This window comes from Asterias rubens, chromosome 1 (assembly GCF_902459465.1).
Source record: "Asterias rubens chromosome 1, eAstRub1.3, whole genome shotgun sequence".
Taxonomy (NCBI): domain Eukaryota; kingdom Metazoa; phylum Echinodermata; class Asteroidea; order Forcipulatida; family Asteriidae; genus Asterias; species Asterias rubens.
Window position 1 is genome coordinate 30,347,460 of NC_047062.1, and position 17,074 is coordinate 30,364,533.

General features: G+C 38.7%; 1 protein-coding gene across 1 annotated transcript; it reads right to left on the minus strand.

Annotated features, from left to right (window-relative positions):
- Positions 1 to 610: 610 nt before the first annotated feature.
- Positions 611 to 15,975, minus strand: LOC117301300. Its single transcript, XM_033785192.1, has 4 exons — positions 15,892 to 15,975; positions 7,329 to 7,552; positions 4,321 to 4,429; positions 611 to 685 (listed from the first exon to the last, which is right to left on the minus strand). The coding sequence occupies exons 2-4, from the start codon at positions 7,491 to 7,493 to the stop codon at positions 621 to 623; spliced, it is 339 nt and encodes a 112-aa protein (XP_033641083.1). The 5' UTR covers positions 7,494 to 7,552; positions 15,892 to 15,975; the 3' UTR covers positions 611 to 620.
- Positions 15,976 to 17,074: the final 1,099 nt, after the last annotated feature.

Genomic DNA, 17,074 nt, shown 5'->3' on the forward strand with positions numbered 1-17,074 from the left:
TTATGACGATTCCTTACCATACAGCTTTATTTGTCTATCCTTGGTTTCTACCAGCAATATAACATATCCTCCGATATCTGTCATGTCTGTTGTTGTCTCATAAATAAAACAAACCAACGATATTATCTATCCAGGCAAGGGGTCAGCATACTGTGTGATGAAGCACTGGTGCAGCTACACCGACCCAAACATGTGATCAGAGATCCCAGCACTCCAAAGATCAAATACAAAAACCAGAAGCCGGAGGACAGAAATGAAGACACAGGCAAAAAGGCAAAGAGAAGGCTTTCCTGTCTTCTGTTATTACACGAAACTCATCCCCAGTGTTGACATTATACTGGTCCGAAACCACTCCACTGTATCACCTTTATCCATTGAGAACAAGCCACCTTGTACTTAGTAGTAGTGGCAGGTTGCAAGTCAGCGTTGTTGTGAGTGTGTGTGTAGTGTTCATATATCAACCACTGCTCTGTGCATCAACCCACTGTAAAGCATTCACTGTGTGGAGACACCAGCAACCAGTTGATCACAAGCCCAGGGTCTCTGCCAGGCGGTCTCCATTAACTCAGCATACAGGGGTGATTAGCGATGGGAAAGCTATTGGCTAAATGGCTATGAAGTCACTGCAGCTCATCATTATTTGCTTCTCCTTTAATATTGCTGCATTTTGGCGTTATCTTAAGTTCTGTGTAAACATCAACAGCGTATGGTTTTTGGCTTAATATGAAGCAAGGGATATTTATAAGTGTTACAAAGTCTGGGGGAAGATAAAGTTATAAAACACATCTTTATGGTTTTGAATACATACAATTAAGACTTGGTTGTGGTTTCGGGGATACAAAAACAAACCTACTCAAGCAGCATCAAATATATTGTTTCTTTGGTTTTCTTTAGATGATGGATAATCACTGTAAAACTATGATAAATTATGGAGAATTCTTGCTTATATTTATTTTTCATTATTGCTAGATTAACTAAAGAATTATTTGTGTTTACACTATGCAAAAATGATGAGAAATGTCTTAAACAGTCAATCCATTGGGAATTCTCTCGTTTTACAGTGATTGTCCATCATCTAAAGAAAACCAAACAAACAAACAAATAAGCAGACATTACAAACAAACAAACAAACAAACAAATTATGATAAATTATGGAGAATTCGTGCTTAAATATTTATTTTCATTATTGCTAGATTAACTAGAGGATTATTTGTGCTGACACCATGAAAATGAAAAAAATATGAGAAACATCTTTAACAGTCAATCAATAGGGAATTTTTCTCACGGTAATCGCTAACTCTAATAACACGATAAGTATAACCTTGACTGTAGAAGTGAATGTACATTTTCATATTATTCAAGTACATGTGTGCACATGATTGTGTCACGTACTATTCATTTGTGTGCACTTAATGTGTGCTGCAAATGTAGGTAAAATAACAGTACATTTGTGACGCCATCTGAACTTGGTTTTCCTAACCTTCAACTGATCATTTAAATTTCTTAAGAAAGGTTTTCCTTTGTAAAGAAGATATTAACATTGGTAGAAAGGTTTTCATCCTTTTTGATATGTGCTATGCTTGGTCCAAATATAAATACCACACAAGTTTTGCTGCCATAAAAATGTTATAAAAATATCACATGAAGCAAATCCAGGGTACAAAGTGAAAGCAAAAATGCAAACAAATTGAAAAGTTATCGCATAAAATTGATGAACTGTTACAGAAATAAAACAATAACAGCACGACCATATCTCTTGATCCAAGAAAATCCAGGGTAAAAAAAAAATCATACAAATATGGAAAAATGATGTCCTGATAATGATTAACTGTAACAGAAATTAAACAATAACAACAATCTTGACCATATCTCTTGATCCAAGAAAATCCACGGTACAAATGAAAAAAAAAAGGGCAAAAGTTGGGTCCTAAAATCGATAAACTGTCAAAGAAATTACACTATAACAAGACAGTATCAGTAGATTCAACCAAATCCAGGGTACAAATCAAATAATGCATTTGTGGACAAATTATGTCCGAAAACGATGAAGCTGTCACAACAAATATACACTCACACCAACCCATTATCATTTGAAAAGCAAATCCAGGGTGAAAAAAATGAATAAAATGGAATCATGTCCAACAACAAGTCAGTACTTGGGGAGTTCAGTAGTTGAACCTTCTTCATGCATCATAAAGTAAAAGATGAGTAGTGAGAAAAAATGCAGTCCCTGATCTCATAGACAAACAGTCCCCGTGCATAAAAACACTCTCAACTACGTCAAGGGACTATTCTGAAAAAATAAAAAACACCTCTCATTCATTGGAGCTCTAGCCTCTGTATAAATTCGCCCTGGGTCTGTTGTGTCAATACTTAATGCGCCCTCCCTCGCTTCAAATATCCCCTCTCTTGCGCTATTAACCAATCGATCTCGCAGATTGCTGAACTTACAGGGGTCTCTATTATTAAGTTCTAGCAATGTATGATGTTTAATAAACACGTTTGACTTCCCCCTGATTATTTCGGTGATGAGATCTAAGGGTTTAATGTGCGTCAGAGGATGGTGTTTGAAATTATACTCAATTTCAAAGTGCAGTGGCTTTGCCTTTCAGGGCATGGAGCCTCAGGAAGGTGGGTGGGTGTGAGTAGATACACTCATGGAAACAACTTACAATGAGCACTGCAGGGCTCGATTTGGGGGTAAAATTGTTACCAGACCAGAATTTTTTTGTTTACACGACCAGCAGATGATTTCACCAAACACTAGGATTAATCCTATCTCGAGTTAGGATAAGTAACTCGTCCTAACTTTAGATGGTTCAATGCGTCCTAACTAATGGTTACGGAACTTAACATGTCCTTAGTCCTTTAAGATTAACCCTATGTTAGGAAGAGTTTAATGAAATGGATGGCAGAATCTTCATGCGAAAGAACTTTCGACACAGTTCAAATTGCAAATTGTTTTCCTATGAAGCATTCAATGAGAAGATACACTCATCTCATTTCAGGCCTGGAATCGCTGCCCCTGGTCTTGACCCTCAAAAGCTTTCTAGTGCCCTTTTCAAAACGAAAGTGGCCTTGCCCTTTCAACATGTTCAAAGATGAAATTCCAGGCATGTCAGTAAATGGGTTTGTATATTTTGATGATCTATGGATTAACAGACTCAAAATAAAAAAACATATGAACATAATTTCTTGATGTTTAAAAAAATATTACACAGTGAGATCAAATTGACTTATAAATATCTCAATCACTGTGATATTTTTTAGAATTAAAGGGAAGATTTCAATAAACTCCAGAGTCTCTGCATAAGAGGCTTGGGCATCTTTCAATGATTCCAAGACAACAGGTTTTTACAAAATATTTACTATTAAAGGCACCAGACACCTTTGGTAGACCAGTATTCTCAGCTGGTCTATCCCAACATGCATAAAATAACAAATCTGTGAACATTTGGGCTCATTTGGTCATTGAAGTTGTAATATTTCAATGCAAGAAAAAAATACCCTTGGTTGCACAAATTTGTGTGCTTTCAGATGCCTAATAAAAGGCTTCAGGCCTGTAGTCTGTGAATATTTAAGTGGGAAATTACCTCTTTCTCAACAAACAATTACCCTAGAAACATGTATGTCCCTTTCAATTTTAATCACTGAATGGATGCAGTGATTTACAGACAAGTCAGTTACTCAATTTGACCACACAACAGCTTTTTCTAAATCAATATCTAAAAAAATATCACAAGAGGGCGCTAATCCAAAGAAACAAGCCATCATCTCCAGAGTGTGTACTCAATTTGGGCAACAGAGGGAGCTCTAAATGTTTATGGTCTAGCACTAAAATCTATGGTCTCTTTCAAATCAATGTAATCAATGTAAGCTTCAAGGAAATCTAGTCTGGTTCCTTGATGGTTCGTTGAGCATCGGTATTCATAACTACAACACTAGGCAGGGTACATGACAAAGAACATGAAAGTATGATAACACTTCAATATTACAATTTACTCTCCAACAAAACACACTCAATGTACAACCCTTGGTTGTGAAAATCACTTGCCTGGGACCTGCGATCCAGTGTTAATTTTGAGCCCCGAAACTGTTGTTTATAAAATGGGCAAACAAAAAATGTGTACCCACGATTGTGGCTGTGTGCACCATTTAACTGCTTTCCAGAACTGCCTGATTTCAGCGAGGGCTTTGCATTTCTTCAATGTCTTCTCTCCATGTGAATCTTTAGGGCTGCACGGTACAGTGCTAAAGAATCCCTTGCTTTTATTACTGATGATATAAAATGGATACAAATAATCTTTCAATCCAACTTACCTTGTAGGATCTCATCAACTCGTGGCAGGAATCCCTCCTCGATGCCTCCCATCACCGAGAATCCAAATCTCTCATCATTTGCAATCATTTCCAGAACCACAAAAAAATCCTAAAAACAAAATAAAAAACAAATTCAAGGTGAAACAATTGTCAATGGTGTTTGAAGCTTTGCATGGTGTAAGGGCCATATATGTGAGATGTGTTGAGAATAAGAGTAACTATAAATATAAATATGAATAGTAAACTTGCGGACTACAACCATGGGTAAATCTCTTTTGAGGGAGTGTTGGCTCTGAAAAGAGCCTGTTTGGTCTTGATGTTCCTAACAGTATACTCTGCTCGTCTTCAGGAGAAACATTTATTTTAATATGCATCTGTGCATAGCTTCTACAGGCCTTGAAACTTGGCTCTTGAATCGGCACAGAAATTTCCCTCTGGTAAAAGGAACCTCTGGAGAGGAAAATGTACAGGACCTTGCAGAGGGCAACACAGCAAAAGCACAGGGCACCACGGCAATTGCTTTGGGTGCCATGGGTTAGAGCTAGGCCTGGGCGAATTATTCGAATATCCGGTTAATGGCGAATAGGTTTTCCTATCCGTAACCGCGAATGCTTTTTTTTTCTTAACCGGATATCCGCACAGGGCGCGAATAGCTATTTATAAACCGGATAGTTCTTTAATTACAACCAAGTAACCGGATATTCTTTTAATATCCGAATATCCCCGGACGTCGGGCGACAACTTATAGGAATGTTTTGTTTGAATCCGTATGAAACTTCTATTAAGGCAGCATAAAACAGCATAAATTAAGTATTTAACTATGCTCACCTCCGTGAAGAGTTAAACAATGACATTTCTGACGTAATTTGTTCAAAGATTACGAAAGTTTTCCTTCACGTACGTAGAGTCAATCACGATCAAAAGAAAAAGCAAATCGCCATCTTTAAATTAGATCCGGTTATTTTTATGAATGAACCGAGTGACACTGTCTAAAACTAATATCAATAGCGCCCTCTAGCGGCGAAAAAAACTATTTGAATATCTGGTTAATTTCGGATAGTTGGCCAGCGGTATCCGAATATCAAAATTTCACTTTTCGCCCAGCACTAGTTAGAGCAAGGCCTGCTTTTGTTATTTTCTTTCATAAAACAAACAAGCTACTGTATTTATTTGAACAAAGTTATAAGCAAGTTCAAGACATGAATCTGGGCAAGAAATAAGTCAATTGTATCAAAGGGCTACACAGGGCTAGTAATCTCACAGCTAAGCATGTGCAAATTACACAGTTACCAAGTTAACTGATTGATCGTCCAGTAACGTATTATTACAGTTCAGATAATCATTGACAACTTTACTCAAAAGTGCCACAAAATGCAGACTACATTTGGTTTCACGGTTGTATGCAACGCACAATACACATTTTTCGTGCGACACAAGCAGTCACATATGGTTTCTAATAGCTCTCTACTTTGCATGAAAAGAGGGGCATTCTGTTTTCAAATTAGGGTACATTGGAAAGAAATGTAAAACGTAGTGCTGTCAATAGACCTTTATCATGGTGCAGCCATCTTGATTTTCTCTCATTGATATCAATGTTACCAAACCGAGGCTGGAAGAACAAAGTAGCCTGGTTCATGATTATTAGCATTCATTATTGTTCTTCGATACGAGGAACATGACCAAGTAAAGAAGGAGGTAGCATGATAATGGTCTATTCAGACACAGGATGGTGGTGAAGGGTTGCCAGATGGTTGTGTTGGTTGAGTGGTCTGAAGAGGTTGTTTTACTGTGCAGGCTTCACATGTGCACACAGTTTGCTTGGGACTGCCAATGGTTTGTGCAGACAGAGTCGAACCGTTGCACATAAATAATGTTTCTTTAATTTGATTAAAATGTCTGTCTTGTGTTTGGCATTGCATTTCCACTCTTTCAGTCCATATTATTTGCACTCTAACCAGAGGGCCTAAAGTAGTACACCACATAGCTTGATGTTTTGGAAACTTGTCTTATTTTGAATTTCCTAGAAGGCTCAAAACAACTTTCTTTTGTGGGGGTCAATTGATGGTCAAGTTGTTTTTCGGTGTATTTCACCAACATTCTCTTGCTATGTTGATCTGAAAACACCCTCTAGTGTTCAATGTTTCTTGCCCAATTATTCTTGCAAAGTAGAGGGATGTTAAAAATAATTTGGGAAGCTAATCCTCCTTACTCACAGCTAAGAGCTGAATTGCGAAGGGCGGGGCTACAAAGTGTTCAAGAAGCAGCCATGCAAGGGCGCCTTTGGAATCCAGCCATCAACCCATTATGACCACAGAGCACAGCCAAAGTAATTAATAATAATAATAATAATAATAAGACTTGTAATGCGCACATATCCACCCTGCTGGGTGTTCAAGGCGCAGTAAAACCAAAAACAAAACAAAAAACAAAACACAACACAAAGAAAAACAGACACAACAAAATTAGTCATTGAAAACCTGTGGCATAAGATAAGTTTTGAGAAGAGACTTGAATTTTGCAATACAAAGACAAGATCGAAGATTAAGTGGTAGAGAGTTCCAGATGCGTTGGTTTTTCCCGAGGGAGGAAAACCAGATGGTCTAGAAAACCCTCGTAGCACAGTCAGAGAACCAAGCACAACTCAACTCACATATATAGCGCTGGCCGGGTATCGAACCAGGGTCAACTTGGTGGGAGGCGAGTGCTTTGAGCACAAGCCAACCATGCCCCCGATCTATAGCATTGTGCAAAACGGCTATTATCCTGCTAATTGTTGCTAAGCGCAAAATTTGTCAGAAAAAGTGTCTGCACGAGCAGCTCTATGAAGTTGGGCCGATGTGTCAAGATGTATTGATTCTTATAAATTGACAACAACAAATCGCTGAGGCTTACCTCTCAGTTCTAGAGAATGTATCAAAAAGCAGGCTTTTTTTACGTGGAAAGATTTAAGCTGAATTCAAATAAAAATCTGAAATTTATCATCCCTGTAAAAAGTCGCTGATGCTTACCTCGTCATCATCGTCTTGTAAGATGCCAAAGTCATCCCCCAGGCTGCTGACCTCCCCATCATCCTCCATTAGATTGTGGTGGAGAGGGGCAAAGGTGCTCATTGGTCCGTTGATGGGAGGTCGTTCAAAGGTCATCTCGACCGGAATGGTCTCAAATGCGTTCATTTTGTTGCTAAGACTTAATCTGTTATTCTGAAGTAGACGCGCAGAATTAGTTTCTCATCCTGTAAGAAGTTGAAAAGATTACAGAAATTTAAGTGGCAATCTTGAAACAATTTGAACTAGCAAAAAAAGATTTTAGAGATGAGCATTGAGAATAAACTCAGTAGGGATGGAGTTTTCTGCAATAGAAATTCCCGTCACTACATAAGACAATTGTTATGGGCTTCATTGTTTTTTCCCACTAAAAAAAACCCGCGGAATATTAAATGGTTACAACCAACAATGCTACTATGTAGGCAATCTCGTTGTTCCAGTTGGTAAGACATCTGCTCAAAAACGATAAAGATTTTGGGCTTGAATCCCACCCAAGTAACTATGAATTGTTTTAACAGAACATGGAAAAGTACTGAGTATAATGCATTTACACAAATCAGGATTGGAAGGCTAAAACCAATAACCACGATGTGTTTACATGCTGAAAACTTTGCAAGTTTTTCACTATTTTTTACTGACTCACACACAAGGGATTAAGCCCAACTTTTGACAGTTGTTATTTCATGTTTATGGCCCACATTACAATCCCAATCCCAATCTGCAAATATTTTGTCAGCCCAACCAATCATGTCATGAAGAGGATTCTAAAGTCAAATGTTGTGAAGGATCGCTGACGACTTGCACTACTGGATCCCACCTGTCTGATTGTCATGGGATGATACGCATTCATCCTGTGGGTTTATGGAAGCCATTTTTGAGGATGGTGCTCAGGCGTGCCTGATACTTCACGGAGGCAACGAAGGCAACTGCCTCCATGCCCCCTGGTCATTGCCTTGGTGCCCTTGAAATGCACAGTAGAAATTTACAATTTCCTCATAGGGTGCCCTTTACCAACAAGAAAATCGCTTGGTGCCCCTTGCTCTTTCAAAAATGAAGCATACAGGCCTGGGTGCTGCTCGTGGGGATGGGAGACTTTTAATGAGCTGCTTAGTGTTTGATGGACAGGCCAGTTACGTAACGTCAGAGTTGCGGAGGCCCCAGGGGAATGTCAGGGAACATTATGTGACATTTCCTCTGTAGATCATTGAGGGAGTGGAGTGGAGACGAGAGAGTGTACTACACAGTTACTACATGTATCCCAGGCCTGATTGCCTCAATGCCCCCTGCTCATTGCCTTGAAGTCACAGTAGAAATTTACAATTTCCTCATAGGGTGCCCTTTACCTAGGAGTAATTGCCTTGGTGCCCTTGCCCTTTTAAAACTGAAGTTTACAGGCCTGCTATTCCATACTAGGCTCAATTTCGTAATGCTGCTTGTTAGCAGACAATAGTGCTTAGCAAATTTCCCTGCCTAGTAAAAAATTAACAGGGAACCAGAGTCAAACAATAAATGAGGCGTACATGGTATTTGGGCTGGTTTGTGTTTCTTCTGAGGGCACCATCTGATACCAACACTGTCAGTCCAACATGGAAATCCATTCTAAGAGTCTAATTATTTATGTCAGCAAAATGATGATCTGTTCATCTGCTGGTACAAAATTCCTTTGCAAAATCTTGTGACAGCAGTAACTTTACCAAAGGTTGTGAGTTATGCAATGTTACATGTATCCCTCCTAAGTTTCTGATATGTGTACCAGCATTAATAGGCCACGCCCGATGTAAGATGGGAGCACTTCATCCAATTAAATGGCTTAGAAAAACAATGCATCATGTCCAGTTTAAACAAACGAAATTCCTGAACTATTTACACATAAATTTATTTTGTAATGATGGTGTCACGCATGAAACTAATTCAAATTGCTCTTTAACAAACACAAGTAGAGGCCATTCAGTATAATCAATGTGTAAAATTGTTTTTCTTTTTTCGAAACTGTGAGTGGATGGGTTAAAGAAAGAAAAAAAAGAACATCAAAGTTCAGTTTACAATTAGAAATGTCAAACAAAACTGAAGGGGAAAACACCCAGTGGCCCCTTCTTGATTGTCTGTCATTTCTGTTAGTGTCTGTGCTGGCCATTGTTTTATTCGACATCCTTGTTTTGATAGCTAAAATGTGTGCGTGATAGGGAGACGGCAAAAATTTCCTCTTCTGTTTTACCTACAAAGCTGCAAGTTGGAAGCCAGGTTAAAAGGCCATTGAAACTCATTGAGTTTCGAGAGCACTGATCTAAACAAATATCTGCTTCATTTCAGGGAACATATTGTTCTTCATCAGCACACATGATAGGACGACTTTAACTGGATATTCAATATCATAGTTTTGAATTTGATTAACGAGCCTGCAATACGATACACAATTACATCCAGGCATGATTAACTTGCTTGAAAATGCTAACAAAGAGGGGAGAGTTTCAACATGTAACTGTCTGATCGTACACTGTACTTAACCAAAATTACAATGCAAAATATGTACGTCATGTGTAATTGAATCAAGTTGGGTTTCCTAATGAAGTTTGATTGGTAATCAATAGATTGGCAACATCCAGCTGAAAGAATGCGTTTCAAGGTTTCGCTGGTTCATTGTTTGGAATCAAAGCCTATGGCAGGTCCTAGCAGCTTGGATCAGATGGTGATCTGCGGAACATGTTTGATGTTGGATCAATGGCTTCGCTTCACTGGAGGTGTATTCAAATTATTCTACCAGGGAAATACAAAGCTCACTGTTTGAAAAAATACAATCACAACTAACTGTATAATATACAAGAAATTTGGCAACATATTGTACGGTCCAGGCCTTGAATTTTGTTCTAGAAGGGGGCACAGCAATTTTCCTCATTGCAAGGGGCACTTCTATGAGTAAAATTTTATTGTGTATTGACCCCTGGCATGCGTGTCACACTTGGAGACTGTGCCACGCTCACCATTTTGGTGGTCAATAGGTTTACGAGTAAACGCAGCGTCACTTAAAATGCGCACTTCACTGAATAACACACAGTGACATTGCCCGCCAGTATGGCGCATTCAAGGTTATTCTGATGATGACGGCAGGTGAATTGGGTCAATTGGAACTTTGCAAAGGGCACCACAGCAAAAGCACAGGGCACCAGTAGCAAAAGCACAGGGCACGACGGCAACTGATGTTGGTGCCATGGGTTATTTTCAAGGCCTGAGGGTCTGCAATGCTGTATTCAAAATTTCTAATAATCAAAGGACCAATAATCAAAGTATCTGTATTTGATATATTTGGTTTGTCATAACACCATGATGTTGGGTAGGTTATGTTCTTCTGAGAACTTGTCGTGCTATTTATTCTACTGTCGTGGAATATTTTGTAATTCGGGAGAGTTCTAAATTCTAAAAGGAAATGTTGTTCTTATTGTACAACTGGGTGGCAGGTGGTAATTGCTTTGATCGAGGGAACTTCCTGTTAAACTTCACTGCCGCAGACTGAGTTTCTTAATTGGTCTCAAGGTTTTTACTAATAATATTAATAATTGCTTCTTACATAGCGCGCATATCTGTCACTCAGTAATGCTCAAGGCGCTTCAACATGAATACAACAAGCAATCACTCATATCATGAAGGAACAACTTTCCTCCATGCTCAAAAGAAATCCCATAGTAGAAATTTCAAAGAGGGAAATAAAATGTACACTCTAAAAATGACTAGATATCTGCATTCAGAATTTCAGAGCAGAAATTGCTAAACAGTAAGCTGAATATCATTATATAGTCAAGTGATCATATCTGCATGTACTGCATGTAGTAAAGTAATGGTTTGAGGTATTACCACCATGTGTGTATCTACTTGCCAGGTAGAGTGTGTCTTAGTATTCTACTACCTCGGAATAGATTTATTTTTTTGAAAAGAACTGTCCTACTAGAAAAGTGAACTACATGTAGTAGAGTAAACAAAACAAAACGTTCTGTTATCCCTGCAGGGGATGACTATCATTACATTGTATCATACAATGTACCTAACAATAAGAACACATTAAGCACGCGTCATACAATCGAACCGATACCCATCATCGAGTTCTTCAATAACTCGGCATGAAGTATTGTCATTTCAATTTGAATAACAATGAAGATGTCCCATGGAATTTTCTCCTCAGAGGGGCACTCGGGGAATGTACAGCTTAGTAGACTCATAGAGTAAGGACAGGTTTGTACAATGATAAAATGTGTCATAAAGTTCTCTACGATCTTAAACCGCTTCCCCCGAGACGAAATCAAAACCACAGACCTCTTTTAAATTCAGCTTGAACTTTTAGATTCCTGCTGTCAAAGCTGACAGTGAATGAGAAAATTGAGAAACTACAATCGTTTAAAGGGAAAGGCTTTAGCCTGAATTCAAATAAATAAATAAGCCGTTCAAATTTAAGCAATTTTTAAGAAGAAGGGTACAATTTTTTTTGAATTTTAAGACAGTGAGTGGGCCTGTTCATATTTCAAAGAAGGCAATGGAGGTATGTAAGTGCCTCCATGTCCTTGTTTGTGGCCTTGGTGCCCCTTGATGTTCTAATAGAAATTTATATTTCTGTCGTAATGTAGGTGCCCTTTTTTCTTTGGCAAAGGAAAACTACTTTGCCCTTACTACTCGTCATATCGGATTGGCTGTAGGACGCTCCAATTCAAACAGGAGAAAAGAAACAAGTTCAGTAAAGGGGACGATTTGAAGTCAACAAGAGCATGGAAGAAGGACTGTAATGAGTTTGAAGGATGCCAAACCCCTACAGGTCAACAACAGACTGTTTTGAAAACAGCACCCAAACAGAATACCCATAAGCTGAGACACAGTGTTTCCTAAGGTTCTGATAGTAACTCACCCACCAAAATATTGAGTCATTATTAACATCCTACAAGTGCATTGAGTTATTGTAAAACTGGAAAACTATCAGCAGGCCTGTAGTTTCATTTTTGAATGGGCAAGGGCACCAAGGCATTTTGTCTTTGGTAAAAGGGTACCCTACATCTATGAGGAAATTGTAAATATCTAAACTGCATATCATTTCAAGGGCACCAAGGCATTGACCCCGGGGGCATGGAGGCATTCACTTTTGTTGCCTCTGTGAAGTATCGGGCCTGTCTCAGTTTATTTGAGAGTTTTATTCAACCATAGAGAAAGATTTAACTCAGGATGGCATGGCCCTTTAGCAAGACAAGCTCCACCTTGTGTTGTTGATTATTGGTAATCATTCAAAGCAAGTCATTCACAACTTATTATAAGGTGGACAACTTCTCCTACAAATAAACTGCATTGTAAACAACCTACCAAAACTCACACTGTGACTGTACAACTTCCTCTGTAGGTCATTTTATTATTTTCGGAGGCAAAGTTATTTTAATGGCTGCCTATTTTGCATGTCAAAAAGACTAGCCATCCATATTGACAATAAGTATGCAATAATACACAAACAAATTGCACCTTAAAATGTATGTCTGGTGTAAATAAACAAACAACAGAGAGGAGAAAAAGGCACAATTTTAAGTCCTCTATTTGATCTATTTGAGTGAAGAAGATGGTTGTAACCTGAAACAAACCAAAGACAATTGCCTCCATGCCCCTGGTCATTGCCTCGGTGCCCTTTGAAATCTTCAAATGTAATAGTAAGTTCTTGTACTCACTTCACTCACTGAGGTGCCTTTTACCCCCAAAAAACTGCCTCGCCCAACAACAATGTCAGGTGTTTTTATTGTTGTTTACACTAACACTTCAAAGTTCACAATGGATGAGATGTACATTGATCTAAACGATCCTTAGTACTAAACAACAGTGCACAAAATTTAAATGAATTCTAACAGTACACTTGTAAGCTGTAGTGAACTCAAGCTACAGTTACTGTAGAGAACACACAGTACAACTAAATGCACAGATTGTTTCAGTGAAAAATAAATCAACAACTTACGTATTGTACAATACAACAATCCATCAATACGGCCAATACCAAATTAAACAATTTTTGGGCGAATTCCTGGCTGATTCCAAACAAATAAACTCTCCAAAATCTGACCGGAAAAAATGGATGTTACTGGAAATTGTTAGCAATTGATAATAGCTCTGTGTGTGTAAACACGGTCTTTTAACAACTGCAAATATTTTGCATTATCTATGGTTCATTATTTGGAATGGCATGTAGGCGGGACCAGGTCCAAAGGTCTATTTGAGAATATTTTAATATCACAGTTCTACAACAAGTGATGATACCATCTGTGGTCTTAGCTCGCAATTATGGTTTTATGTTTACATAGTGGTATTGGGTATAGGGTAAAGTGTAAAGAGGGCTGCGTTGTATGATGAATGATGATGTGATTTGGCCAAATGCAAACGTCGTAGCAATTGGAATTCACGGTTCCTATGCATGCCTTGCGCTTTTAAGCTTGAGTAAATTTGCCTGTCGGACTTGTAAATTCTGTGTCTCTTATTTGCCCAGGGAAGTTAAAGTAGCCCAAATTTTAAGCGTGTTGTCATTAATTCATTTTTTCTTTGTAGCGATGACAACCGCTTTGTTGGTCAAATGAAATACATTTCCCACACTCAAAAATAAATTAACACATTTGAAAAAGGAAGAATTATGAGCATTATGTAGGTTGTACAGCTTTTAGTACAATTTATCGTGTTTAAACCAATGGTAGAATTTAAACCTACTCAAAGCAAAGCATTTGTAAGTATACTACAATGTCATCAATACTTTGTATTACATTGATTAAGTCCTGATAACACTCTACCTAGTTCTAGCAATCCCATTAAGCTGACCCTAAGCACAGTGTAACACATTTAATCCTAGAATTTGTATTCAAATTGTACAAATAAATGACCCACATGTTTTTATCACTTTTGGTTAATACAATGGACGGTTGCTCACCTATGTTTGTTGTAAGTCACCCAGATGCTCTGTTTAAAATACATGCACGCTTTTGTGTCAATTATTTTCTTTTAAGGTTTCGTCACTTATCACATGCACAGACCTGATACTTCAGTTGTTGCCCTTGAAGTATTTAAGTCCACATGAAAATTCTCAACAATTTCAGACGTATTTCAAGATACACTATGCCAATAAACATTTTATTTGAAATGAAGTTGTCTTGGTTGAACTTTTGGATTTGTCTTAGGAGTTGTTAACGTTTGACGCTAAAACTGTCCAGCTGTCGATTTATCCAAACTCTTCCTATTAGGATTAATCTAGGACTTAGAGTTAAGTTCTGTATTTGTTAGAAGTCACTGAACCCATCCTAAATTAGGACGAGTTACTCATCCTAACTCAAGATAGATTAGGATTAATTCCAGCGTTTCGTGAAATCGTCTGCAGAGTCCCTAGTTGTCCAATGTGTGGCACTGCTTAACGCAGAATTCTACGAATTGCCATTCATCCATACAAAGCTAGGCCTATATTCCTATAAAACTATGGCTTGTCGTAATAAGGGCAGAACAATGCGGTACAGAGTTATCATGGGTGAAACTGAAAGCAGAGTCGAACCATGACATTTCCAATAATTTTGCTCTTCTATCGGTATCACTCTGTCACACTACACTCCCCCACATCACACCCAGCAGCACTCAGGTAGTCTGGCACTGGCAGTAGACAGTTGTTTTTCTGCCTCATTCAAGACTACTTTAATACTAACTAGGGACTTTTAGGATAGATGACAACCCAAATGACCACTTTCATAAGAGGAGCTCACCACAAAATTTTGTTTAATTGCCACACCACACCTGCAAAATTGATGTCCCTTTGGCTTGAGCGAGGAGTTTGTTGCAGGGACATGCAGTAAACCGACATAGTCAGTGACTTTATCAACAGATCAGACAACAGACAGACATGACAGACGCTTCTACACACAAAATAAACCCAGAAGATAATCTCCATCTCCATTGGTTCAGTCAGCAAAATATCCTGCCGGATACATCTACGCTAACTTGCGCACTGCGTGTGGAAATAGACTACTACGTGTATTTGTTGTTGCTTATATGCCCCTTGAATTTAGCTAGGGTTGTGCTGTTCACAGCAGCCGACGAGAGTGAGTTCCAGAGTTTAACAGTTGATACGAAGAATGAATCTTTGAAGGCCCGAGCTTTATGGCTGACTTGAGTGAATTTTTGGTTGTTTCCCCTCGTATCCCTGGTATTTTGATGAACATAGTTGTGAAGTGGAATGTCCACACTATTATTATTAATTTAACCAAGCATACGAAAACTTACAATCTGCAGCCACAACTGCCAAAGGAGTCATGACACCTGCCAGTGACACTAACACGACAGTGACAGAGGGTGACATCATCACTCGTATAATATAAAATAATTGTTTACACTTTTTAGCAATTGAACGGACAACATTCATCGTATTTTATAACGACACATTTTCGTCAACTCTTCATGTTCATTTTGAAACTTTGCCTACCCTTTTTCTTCCAACAGATATAATGCAAATAAACACATTTCAGTCAACTTAAGTATAGCTATATGAACTTACCAAGCAGCATTTTCCAATCTCTTGTGGTAAAATAACTTATTTATGACACACAAAAAATGAAAATCTATGTCGGGGATGGCTGACGGGTTGTCGATAAACAGTTCGTACTTCTACAACTGACGCCCCTTACGTCAAAACTTCACAATTTCGTCTGACGGGACGGTTGAAGGGCGCCCTCTTGTTGAAACATTAAAATCCAATTAATTAGGCTTGAGAGTTCCGAATATAAAGTGACTACTTTCAATGTTTTCACTGAAGCCGACTGCTAATATCATATAAGTGTATTATGTTTAGTATAATATAATTATTCTCTTGGCTTGGGTAAAGGTTAACACATCCGCAGCCCCTGTCAAATCGCAATATTATCCATCTTTCCCCCACTACTACTATTTTGCTCTGCGGATAGGGAGCAGAGCCCATTATTTTATTTCCATAAAGTTCTGTAACCTAAAAATCGTGCTAATCACAGAAAAGTATTAGCCAGGTACAAACCAAAACTACATTAAGTTTACATTGTTGTGTTGTGTCCCACTAAATTGCTTAGCAAAGGAACTTTGCCAAGCAGTTTGGGCCGGTGTCGCATGCAATTATGTCCTCTATGCAATACTATCTGGCGGGCATTAATGCATATGCAATAATGTCCGCCGAACGGTATTGCATATGCAATCGTGTCGCCCGGACGCTGCTGCATAATGCAATTGTGTCCGCCCGGACACATTTGCATATGCATTTGTGTCCGCCCCGTGCAAAACCGCCCTTGCAGTAAATTAAACGCCCTTGGTCGACGGAACACGTTCGCCATTTTTTTTATAAGAGCTAACTAAGTGCATGTCATGAATGACATGGGAAATGTTCGGCCGTTGGTATACGTGGATATTCATGGTGCACTGAATCAGATAGCCCTGGACACGATTGCATAAGCAAAAGTGTCCGGAGTGGACAGTATTGCATGGCGGACCCATTATTATTGCATCTGACACCGACGCACATGGTCGGGAGCAAGCGTAGCGTAATGGCGTAGCGGCGGCGGGCACACAATTCTTCAAAATCATTCACGCACACGCGTTTATTCGATATAAGAGGTGCGCGTGTTTTCATGATGAACAGTCGGCCTGTAGTTATTAACAAAAACTCGGCAAAACTTCCTGACGTTGCAACAATAACTTCGACACAACAATTACTG